This window comes from Zingiber officinale, chromosome 9B (assembly GCF_018446385.1).
Source record: "Zingiber officinale cultivar Zhangliang chromosome 9B, Zo_v1.1, whole genome shotgun sequence".
In the NCBI taxonomy this organism is placed as follows: domain Eukaryota; kingdom Viridiplantae; phylum Streptophyta; class Magnoliopsida; order Zingiberales; family Zingiberaceae; genus Zingiber; species Zingiber officinale.
Window position 1 is genome coordinate 1,512,986 of NC_056003.1, and position 12,464 is coordinate 1,525,449.

Sequence of the window (12,464 nt, forward strand, 5' to 3'; positions counted from 1 at the left end):
TGTGTGAAGCTCCGGCCCGAGGCAGCGGCGACGGCGGCCTCCAGAGGGAAGTCATGGCGGCGCGGTAAGGAGAGGGAGAGGAGAAGAGGTGAAGGCCGGCGACTGGCGTCGACGCTGGCGAGGAGCCTGGGAAGGAGGAAGCTTTCTCTCCCTGTTGGCGGTCGCGAAGAAAAAAATGAAGAGAAACCCCCCTCCCTTTCCCTCAATGCCCTAAACAGTGATATGACCCTATTGCCCCTCTCCTTTCCTCAAACTCCCTCTATGCCCTTTAGCCATATCCGTATCACAAGTCTCCTCCTTAAGTCTAGTCGTAGGAGGCGCAAGTCCGACTGACTGGACCAAGCCTGACGTAAAATAGAATCATTGCAGAATCAGATCACTAGGCTCGTCTTGTTACGTCGAAAGAGTAGCTGTGGCGATGCCGAGCAAGTGACTCAAATAGAATCGAGCGAGAGACGAGAAATCGTGACCAGGCAAATAGAGAGAGTGATAGACAAGTCAAGCTATGAGCGCGACCGAAAAAATACCGACTGAGCGACGATAAATCGCGACCGGGCAATAGAGAGACGGATCGACGAGCGAAGCCGTGAGCATAACTGGTAAAGTGCCAACCGAGCGATGGTAAATCGTGGTCAGGCAATAGAGAGACTGATCGACGAGCAGAGCCGTAAGTGCAACCGAGAAATTGCTGATCGAGCGACGATAAATCATGACCCGGCAATCAAAAAATGTCAATTAGAAAATAGAAAGAATGCCTACCGAGCAGAATAAGAATGAGCGAGCAATATTGAGTACAGAACTGAGAAAGCCATTAAGCGATAGGCCGATCAGCGTAAAGTGAGTAACCGAGTGGTACCAGTGAATGGTCGAGCAAACGGCAAAGCAACAACGATGAGCGAAACGTGAACGATGAGTGTCGAGCAGAGCGTCGAGTGAAGCGAGTGTGATGAGTGCCGGGCGGAGTGGCAAGTGAGCGGTGAGTGGTGAGCGCCGACAGAGCAGCAGCGGTGAGCAAAACGCGAATGATAAGTGTCGGGCAGAGCGACGAGTGAAGCAGTGAGTGTGAGGAGTGACGGGCAAAGCGACAAGTGAATGGTGAGCGCCGACCGAGCAACAGTGGGGAGCGAAACGCGTATGCTGAGTGCGGGACAGAGCTGTGAGTAAAGTGAGTGTGACGAGTGTCGAGCAGAGCGTTGAGTGAAGCGAGTGTGATGAGTGCCGGGCGGAGTGGCAAGTGAGCGGTGAGTGGTGAGCGCCGACCGAGCAACAGCGATGAGCGAAAATGCGAACTGAGAGTGTCGGGCAGAGCGACAAGTGAAGCAAGTGTGATGAGTGTTGGGCAGAGCGGCGAGTGAAGCGAATGGGATGAGTGCCAGGTAGAGCTGCGGGTGAGCGATGAGCACTGACCTGGAAGGTTGTTGGGCGTGAAAAGCAAACAAAACTTGATGATAAGAGTCAGAAATGTATTCTCTTGGGTTGTTACGAGAATGTTAACGGGTACAAATTGTACAATCTCAAAACTCAAAAGCTTGTGGTATCAAGAGATGCAGAATTTTATAAAGAACAAACATGGAATTGGAACGACAATAATAATGACAACATAAATCAAATCTCATTTAAAAAAGAATATAAAGAGAAGAAAGATAAGCAAGGAGAGAGTAAAGAAGTATCATCACTACAATAAGTTGATACTCAATCAGAAAGTGATGATCCAAACAGTCCAATTGTGAAAAGGATGAAGAGCATTCAAGAGATATATGACTCCAGTCGAGTGATTGATATTTCCTTTGCTTTTAATAATTTGTGTCTATTTGCATAAAATGATCCTATAACTTATGAAAATGCCTCTAAGGATGCAGAGTGAAGAAAAACAATGGAAGAAGAGATTCATACTATAAATAAAAATAATACACGGGAGCTCACTTCACTTTCTCAAAGACACAGCTTTTGGAGTTAAATGAGTGTTCAAAATAAAGACAAATACAAAAGGAGAAATTGAAAGACACAAAGCAAGGTTGGTTGCTAAAGGATACAAGCAAAAGTATGAGATTCACTAAAAAGAAGTCTTCGCACCAGTAGCTTAGCTTAAAATAGTAAGAATATTCATCTCTATTATAGCTCAAAGAAGATGGAAGATATATCAGATGGACGTAAAATCTTCTTTCTTAAATGGAAATCTTGAAGAAGAGGTCTATATCGAACAACCGTCGGGTTTTATCATCAAAGGGAAAGAAGAAAAAAAAATACAAATTAAAGAAAACTCTTTAAAGACTCAAGCAAGCCCCTAGAGCTTGGAACTCAAGAATTGATGAACATTTTATAAAGGAAGGCTTCACAAAGTGCCTCTACGAGCATTCTTTATACTTGAAGAATCATATGGAGATATTATGTTGGTATGTCTTATGTGGATGATTTAATTTTTATAGGTAATAATATCTCTATGATTAGAGAATTCAAGCAACCAATGGAGAAGGAGTTTGAGATGATATATCTAAGATTTATGAGATACTTCCTCGACATTGAAGTACAACAAAGAGAAGATGGAATCTTTGTATCGTAAGAAAAATATGTCAAAGAGATTCTAAAGAAATTCTCATTGGAAGATTGTTTTGCTATGGGCACGCTCATTGAGTATAACATTAGAATGACTAAAAATGGAGAAGGCACACTTGTGGATCTGACTTAATTACAAGGGTCTTGTGGATTGCCTCAGGTACCTAACATGTATAGGACCTGATATATTATTTGGAGTTGATTTGGTAAGTAAGTATATGGAAATTCCAAAAACTTCTCACTTATACAATTAAGAGAATTCTTAGATATATCAAAGACACAATTGATTATGAGTTTCTCTATTCATCAATGAAAGATATTGAGTTTTTTTGTCTCAGTGATAGCGATTGGGTTGGGAGTTATGATGATCACAAGAGCACAACTAGATACATGTTTTATCTTGGTAATGTTGCATTCACTTGGTCTTCAAATAAACAATCAATTGTTTCTCTATCAACTTGTGAAGTTGAGTATATAGCTGCAACCTCTTGTATTTGTCATGCTATTTGGCTAAAGAGATTACTCCAGGATCTTAGATTACAACAAGAAGCTACAACCAAGATCTATGTAGATAAAAGATCGACAACTACCATAGCTAATAACCCAGTTCATTATAAAATATCCAAGCATATCGATACTCATCTTCATTTCATAAGGGAGTATATTAAGTCAAAATAAGCAGAATTGCTTAAAGTGATCAAGTAGTTGATATATTTGACATGTAAACTTATTCCAAAGATAAATTATGCAAGAACAATGCCAAGAACAACTTGACTTCATCGACCATACAAGGAGGTTGTCAAAATCAATTTAACTTCATATGAATTTTCATCAATTAAGTAAAATCAATATCTTACTAAGTTCAATAAAACTCTTTATGACAAAAGTCATTAGTATAGAAGAGAACAAAAACTAATTGTTTTGTGATGTATTAATTATAGAATGATGTGGATGTTAAAATCAAAAAAATTCATATATCTCCATAATGGTATGATATTGTCTACTTTAGATTTAAGCTCTCATAAATTTATTTTTAAGCGCTATCCAAAATGCCTCATACCAATAGTAAGAGATATCTTCCATCTTATAAATTCATAATCTTTTTTAAGTATTTAAAACACTTATATCTCCTCTCAAGACAAAAAAAATTCATATATCTCTATAATGAAATGATATTATCTTTTTTTTTTGTTTTGGATTAAGCCTTATGGATTTATTTTTGGACTCTACTCAAAAAGTCTCATACCAATGAAGATATCTTTCATTTCATAAACTCATAATCTCTTCTATGTATTTTCAATGTTAAACTTTGATTGTACTCCCAACAATAGAAGCATGAAACTAAGTGTATAAATATTTTCAATATGAGATTTTGATCATTATCAATAACATGCAGTAAACATTCCTTTTCATAATGTCTCTCTCCCATTCTCATACTTTATTACAAGTCTCTCCTATATTATTATTTTCTCATCCTACATCCATTAAAATTCCAACAGTATCAATTTGTACATATCGAGTTAGCCGGTGACAATCGAGAGGGTCAGAGCAAGAGTCGCCCAATCCACCACCATCTTTCAACAACTACATGTGGGTGACAAGAAAATACTATGGAAAAAAATGCTGCGTCACAAACGATATCAGTGATTTCTTGAACGCTACTTAATTTATAAATTGAATTACTTATTGAACCTCCACATTAATTATGATGAGAAATCCTACCATTAGAGAAACAGATGTTAAATATGAATTTGTGAAAGACGAGCTAAGATCCTCCAATAAAGAATGAAAGACCTTAAATGGTTTAAAATTTGCACTGCTAGTATGATCGACAAGCTATTAAAGGATACAAGTCCCGAGTCCACATACTAGATATCCCATGTAGCTCAACAATTAGATAGGCATCATTCACCTTGAAACCATTAGTCAATCATTGGTGAGGAAGGCCACTTTCAAAATACTCAAATTCAACCTAGAGCTAGATTTGAACTTAGACTAGAAATAGATAGTGCCCATCGAGATAAACTAGATGCTTCTCATTTTGAGTGGGTCATGGAGATTGAGAATTGCTTTGGCCAGTATGGTATGACTCAAACTAAACGAGCGTGATTTTTAAAATTAAACTCGTGGGTTCTTGAAGAATCAATCATACATGGGTAGAGATGAAAAGGATTATTTCTAAAAAACAATATATATATATATTCCAATGTACTTTACAAACCAACACTACTAAGTGGATTAATTTAAAACAATTAAGTATGGATTAATTTAGTTCGTTGGAAATGACTTTTAAAAAATAATGAATCTTGGATCACTAAGCTTAGGCAGCTTTCTCTTTGAGTTTTTAAAAGAAATGAAACAACAACTATATGATTTTGTTAGAGAGATGTCGTCACCTCACGCCAATGTGCAACGCAGCATACTTGATTTCTAAACTTCATCTCCCCACTCGACGGAGTCAAATTCTTTTATACTAGAGAGAATAATAAATCATGCATATCATAACAGACAACAATATAAGAAAAGAAATTAAAAATAATTCTAAATTAATACTTGAAATAAATTAATTGAATTTTCATTAGTGAGCATTGAGTGAGGATCGTATTTGTTCATTAGCTGTGCTACATCAAACAGCTATTATTTTTCTAATAATTAGTTGTTAATAGTTTGGTCACTTGTCCAATTATATAAAAAATGAAATGCGTCATGCTCATAGACTGCCCTACAAACACTATTATGAAAGCTAAAAGTAAATTAGAAAACCGAAATTAACATCACCAAAAGCTAAGTATGTGATGTGAGAAATATATAAATTTCTACGTGTGTGCACCCATGTACTTCGTCTTCTTCATTAGAAAAAACAGAGATGGCTTCGACCAAGGACTGTGCTTGTGCTGGTGCTGGTGCTGGTGTCGTTGTGTTGTTCCCACTCATGGCTCATGGTCATATGAATCCTTGCCTCTATCTAGCACGCCTTCTCTCCACACGATATCCTTCCCTTTCCTTCATCCTCCTCACCACCAGCGGCAACTTACCTCACCTCTCCCGCTGCCAGCTCCCCCTGAACATCCGAGCCGTCGGCCTCCCCTTCCACCCCGCTGATCACGACCTCCCCCCTGACGCAGACACCACCTTCGCCCTCCCTCAGAACCTCGTCACCCGCTTCAACCACGCCGTCCAGGACTCCCTCCCCACCCCCTTCCGCGACTACCTCGCCACCCTCCTCGCCGCCGACTCTCCCCTGCTCTGCCTCATCGCCGACATGTTTCTCGCCTGGACTGCTCCCATTGCAGAGGAGCTCGGCGTCTTCCATGCCACCTTCTACTCCTCCGGTCCATACGCCATGTCCATATATAATTCCATATGGATCAACCTCCCCCACGCTGATGGCCGCGACGGCGACGGAGACGAGATCGCCGTCCCAGGAGTGCCCGGCGTCACTGTGCTCCGCCGCCAGTTGGCGCCCAACATGCGCGCCGCTGAGTCGATGCCGGACCACCCCAACTGCCGGTTCGTGCGCCGTCAGGCGGAGTGCTACCGCCATTCTCGCGCCTTTCTGTGGAACACTGCGGAGGCCATCGAGAAACCCTTCCTCGACTTGTGGGCCAAGTCGAACGGGAAACCGGTCTTCGCTGTGGGTCCTCTGTTCGCCGCCGCCGGGGGTCGAGGCACGGTCGTGGACAACAGAGACGTCGCTGCGGAGTGTCTCGCGTGGCTCGACCGCCACTCTCCCCGGTCAGTGGTGTACGTATCGTTTGGATCGCAGAACTGGCTGACACCGGAAGAGGCGGCTGAGTTGGCGGCCGCGTTGGAAAGGAAGGCTAGGCCGTTTCTTTGGGCTGCACCAGCGGTGAACCAAGCCCCGCCACATGCGGCGAGGAGACAGGGGATTAGTATGGTGGCGCGCGGGTGGGTCCCACAGACGGCGATCCTGGGGCACCCAGCTGTGGGAGCGTTCGTGAGCCACGGTGGCTGGAACTCGACTCTGGAGAGCCTCGGGTTCGGGGTTCCCGTGGTGTTCCGGCCGATAGGAGCGGAGCAGTTCTGCAACGAGAAACTTGTCGTCGAAGTGCTTGGGGCGGGGGCGGCGACCGCGGGGAGAGCTGCGGAGACAGCTGAGGTGCTGGAGGAAGTGATGGGGGACGGGGAACGGGGCAGAGAGGTGAGGCGCAGGAGCAAGGAGATCGCGGCAGCACTAGCGGCGGCCGTAGCGGATGGGAATGACGGTGGTGATGGCGTCGGCGAGTCGCTGCGTGCGTTGGATGAGTTCATGAGCTTGGTCAGCGGTCGACGTTGACTTGTTCAGAGTTGACTATCGTGTTTGCTTTGTGAGTGAGAGAGAGAGTGAGAGAAATTAATTATACCATTCCGTCTACGCAGTTATCCTCGAATAAATTAAATCTCGTCCCTCTTGTATTATTTTTAATTAAACATAAAATTATATGTATCTAGAGATTCCATATTATATATATTCATGGTTAAAACCTCTAACCATTTTGCATGGATTCCATGTTGCAACAAAATTTAGTTTAAATCTTGATTAGATTATACATATATGTTAAATAAAAGAACATCTTATTATGGTTTAAATCATATTTTTCGTGGGAGTAATTCTAGGGGGCCGCTGATGTGACGGTTCCACATTTAGAGATGATAATTTTTTATTCGATATTAAAATATGGCCCGAACTGAATATAAAAAAATTAAGTTAGGATTAGATTATTTATTGGATTTGGATCATATTCAAATCAATCTGATTGACATGATTAATAAATTGATCAAATTTTGATCAACCTGAAATGACTCGATTACAACCCGTGAATTCGTTTATAAATATTTTCGAGTCGGATCCTGGTCAGATTCTGATTTAGTTTGGGTTAAAATAAATATATTTTTATAAAATTGGTCTTTTGAGGTCAGGTTCAGATTGAATTCGGGTTAAGATGAATATATTTTTTATAAATGAGTCATTTCAAGTTGAGTCGGATTCAGGTTGAATTCGGGTTGTAGACCATTTCAGATTGGATTCGAATCAAATACAGATAAATAAATTGGGTTGAAGTCGAATAATTTTGACCTGAAATATTAATTCAAGTCGGGTTCGGATTTTAATGTTTTAATTCGTCAATTCGTCAATCCGCCAATCCGCCAATCTACACCTGACAGTCTGAATCCAAATCTAATATGAATTGTCACTCCTAATCTAAGGTACGTTTTCTAGAAGGATGTCTAAGGTTAGGATTTTTTTTTTTCTTACATCTCATCTTATAGTTTATTTTCATACAAATAATGAATTCTAAAGAACTAAATGACCTGTTTTTCTCTAGATCTAAATAATTAGAGTGTTCAATAATTTAGGATTAGCTTTTTTTCCCTTTTGTTTTTCTTTCTCTTCTTGTGCTCCAACTTTATCTTTGCAATTCACACTCTTTCTAATTAGGGTTTAGGATTTTAATGTCTTGGCTTCTCTTTTTCATGTGCAATAACTATAAATGCATGATGCTTAAATATTCATATATCAAAAAGAGTTTAGGGTTTTGTTACCCAATAAGTAAGAGGAAGATGTGGATGGTGTCTCGTCTTGTGTGGATGAGTATCTTGATGCTTTATAATTTTACTTTACAAATCTTTTATCATTTAATTAATCTCCTACTTTTTTATAATTCCTCTGTAGGACGCATATTGTAGGGTATTCAATGTTCTTTGATTAGTCATCATGTATCTCTTTTTGATCATTTGTCCATTTAATTTGCCTTCTTAACATGCAATGATATTAGCGCTGATGCACCAGATTTTACCATAACATCAACGTTAAGTGTACACGAGAGCCGTATTAGGATGAGTGACCCTTGGAAAATTCTTATGTTGCACCTATTTATTCTTGGGGCTATGATACAGTAAAAAAATGTTAAATTGTCACTCAGGTATTCGTGATTCGATCTTTAGCTATAACATATTTATAGAGATTTTTTCTTTAAATGGGACACACAATTACGGAATGTTAGACTTCTAAACACACAATTACTGGATGTTGAGCTTTTAGACTGTTCGTCATGAGTATTTCTCAATTTATCCTGACGGCCAATACAATGGTGGAGCCACGTTGATGGCTACCTGGGTTGTAGCCCGGAGGCTCAACGATGGTAGAAAGGTGATTTCTTGGAGGAGAAAGGGGAAACAATAAAAATAAAATAGAAATCTAGCCCAGGTAACGACATCGACGCCCCCACTTGTGGCCTATAGCTCGGGTAGATCACCCGAGCTGACTCTTCCAGTGGGTCGGACTGGTCACCTCAGGTTATGTGTTACCTGGTTCAACATTTTGTTCCCATAGGGTATTCAGTTGGCTAGAGGGTGATATACTTACTACAATAGGATAAGGGATTAATTCCCAACAAGCGCATATCAGGGGAAAAACTCCTCCTGTCCGTAATTAATTTAATGATGGGCTATAAGATGATCATATAATTTATCTTTTTTTGATAAATTAAAAATGAATTATGAAGAACATCTTAGATTATTAGAGTGCAATGATGATCTATTGGTTCTCCAAACTTTCCTATGAGATATATAATTTGCATATAAAAATCTCTTCTAAAAATGTCTCCATCTCAATTCTCAAATTAAGTAAAATTTTCATCGGATAACAACAGATGCATGGTTGAAAAAAAACTTTTGAATAAGTGGTCATTACTCTATGATGTTAAGCCTTTTTACTTTGAGCGCTTTGCACAAATACTGATTATTAGAACGTTGATGGCTTGGATAGAAAGGAATTTAATTAGAACAAAACCTTTTCTTTCAATTGTTACAACAACACAAACTCAAATGTGTTATGATACATGTTTGGTGTATTACATCTAATTAATTCACTAATTAATCCAATTTTTTAAATGATACAATGCGGTAAGTCATAAGTGAGAATGTAATGATGCTAGAACTTCTCACAATTATGATGGGTTACATAGCACTAAGTGAAGATTTCAACTAAACTTCTCCATGTTGTTAGTTGAATAGATGTCATCTACTCAATCACACCATCAAGACCTTTATGTGATCTTCCTCGATCATCCTAGTGGAATTTGAATTGTTGTTAGAGACCTTCTAGTGTACGGTATAAGGCAATCTCTTACTCTTTGACAATAATCTTTAGAGATAAACACACTCTCAAATGATTTACAATAAGTATAGATGAGTAAATCCTTTTCCTTCATCGACGTATAGATAAAAAAAACTAATCTTAAGTGAGAAAATTACTTTTGGATAACTTGATATCATTGAAGACCTCAATATTTAATTGGTTAACTTGGTCACACACTTTGGAACAAAAAGAAAACATATGTTGACCAACCTCAAAACTTTTGGATAGTCAATTAACACATTTAGATAACAATAATAATAAGATGCTATAGCCAAAGTACAATGTATATCGATCAATACAATATATATATATATATATATATATATATATGCATGTATGAATCTCCAGTCTCTACTTACTAATGTCAGATGCTTGATTTTTAAAAACTTGTAGAAAGAAAATATCATAACAATCTACGTGTTCCTATATATCCTGCCTTAGATCAATATCGGCCCTTTCTCCTTCGAGTGTTCAATTACATATGAAACCATTAATACACTGCACTCGCATGCATTATTGCTCTCTCTTTCTTCTTCTAGTGACAACTACGTGAAGCATATAACATATTGATGTCTAATAATGTGGATCCTCACGTACCTTGAGCTTTATATCTTGTTTCCTCCAAATTAACGATATGACCTGAACCTTACTTCACATCATCAGCAAAATGGCATGAATCCCTATTTGTATGCATTCGAATGCAGGCATGGCTTCTTCTTATGTTTGGTCCAGTTATGGCCTTACAGAGAGATTCAAAAGCTAATGCATTCTCATCCACAAGGGGGAAAAAAAGATAATAAATTCAACTTTTCTATTATATGTATAGTTTGTCTCGACTATCCAACGTATAATGAGATACTTGTTAGGTTTCAGATAAAACATCTGTCGGAGCTGATGTGTGGTAAAAATAGTTTGCTTGCATGCTCTATTTTTGATTTGAATTGTGGGGTCTTATGCTTGGTGTGGATATGGCAATGTTTTTGAATGTTTGGATTGACAAGGCAATGTTTTTGAATGAGGGGTCCTTGTGGACTTTTAGAGACTCTTTCATCACAAATTTATCAAAGGTTTCAATGATCCATTTAAGTGAGCTTTATGAAAACATAATGAAGATATTATCGTTTCAAGAGTTAAGAGTATCATTTTAGAAAAAAGGCCAAAGAGTAAAGCACATATGAAGGCTAATAAGACCTCAAGACAGAACAAAGGCATGCTACTTCCTTTCTCCTCGCAAAAACATGTTCTTTCTATATATATATGTATGTTCTTAGTCATCTTAGAATTGCAAGTGACGTTTGTGTCACTTATTTTCTTCACTAAGTAAGCTTCAATGTGGATGTTTTCTAAAGTTTTTATTTTATTTTGCTCTCATATTACAATAATTGATGTCTATTAAGTATTAATTGACATATTTTAATTCATGATGATAATTTGTCATATCTTATTAATAGTGCCGTCATTGAATGCTATATATATATATATATATATATATATATATATATATATATATATATATATATATATATATATAGATTAAAAGAATTATAAAATATGTTATAAAAGTCAATAAATGCGCATATATACCATTTCATTTTAGATGTTTTCTTTTATGCATTTAGGATGTCAAATGTATTTCCTAAGTATTGTTTTAAAAATATATAAATAAATTAAACTGTGTATATCTATATCATCATCATTCTGACGGTCTAAGTTTAACTAATAATAAATGGATAGATGGATCATTCATTGGTTGTCCCAAACTAATAGTAAAAAAGAATAAAATTATATTCTATTTATCTATATTGATCAAGCATCTATGGTGTCATAGATCTCAAGCTAAGATTAATTAAGTTGATTATGTTTGAATTGACTTAAGTTGAAGTTTTAATATTTATTGGTCGAGATATTAAGTAGGTTAAAATTGATTGAATATTTGATGGTCAACCAATATGTTAAGTTAGTTGAGTGAAAAGTCAATTCAGTCAAGATTAATTGGATACTTAACAAAATATAAAAAGTCCAAGTGGATCAGGGTTGATCAGAGATTTGATTATCGAAAGTTCAACAAATAGTTGGCAAGAGAAAAGTCCAAGTAGATCACAGTTGACTAGACACATAAAGGTAGAAAGTTTAACATGGAGTTGGCACAAGACAGAAATTTCAAATGAGTCATAGTTGAACATTTGATGATCGAAAGTCTGACAGGTAATTAGAAATAGAAAAGTCCAAGTAAGTCACGGTTGGCCAGACACTTTACAGTTGAAAGTCCAACATAGAGTTGACATGAAAAAGAAAGTCCAAGCAGGTCACGGTTGACCAGATACTTGGTGATCGAAAGTCCAACATGTAGTTGACAAGAGAAAAGTCTAAGTAGATCATGGTTGACTGGACACATAGTAGTTGAAAGTCCAACATGGAGTTGGTACAAGACAGAAAGTCTAAGTGGATCACAATTGACCAGACACTTAGTGATTGGAAATCCAACTGATAGTTGGCAAGAGAAAATTTCAAGTGGGTTAGAGTTGACCGGATACTTAGCTATCGCAAATCCAACTGAGAGTTGGCATAAGGCGTGAAGTCCTTGCAGATTAAGATTGATCGGATGTCAGGCAACGATGACGTCTTGGTAAGTCAAGGTTGATCGAATACTAGGCAACGGAAAATCTTAAAAGGTCAAAGTTGATCTGATGTCGAGCAAAGGAAGTCTTGGTAGGTTGAAATTAATTAGATACCAGATAAGACGATAATTTGGCTTTGATAAGGTGGAAAC

General features: G+C 38.1%; 1 protein-coding gene across 1 annotated transcript; it reads left to right on the forward strand.

The window, feature by feature from the left end:
* The first annotated feature begins 5,419 nt into the window (after positions 1–5,419).
* On the forward strand, positions 5,420–6,850 carry LOC122025106 (UDP-glycosyltransferase 92A1-like). Its single transcript, XM_042583863.1, has one exon. The coding sequence runs from the start codon at positions 5,420–5,422 to the stop codon at positions 6,848–6,850; it is 1,431 nt and encodes a 476-aa protein (XP_042439797.1).
* The last annotated feature ends 5,614 nt before the right edge of the window (positions 6,851–12,464 follow it).

Excerpts from the sequence above, each read along its gene's own strand:
- LOC122025106 (XM_042583863.1), top strand. The coding sequence starts at position 5,420 with ATGGCTTCGACCAAGGACTGTGCTTGTGCTGGTGCTGGTGCTGGTGTC.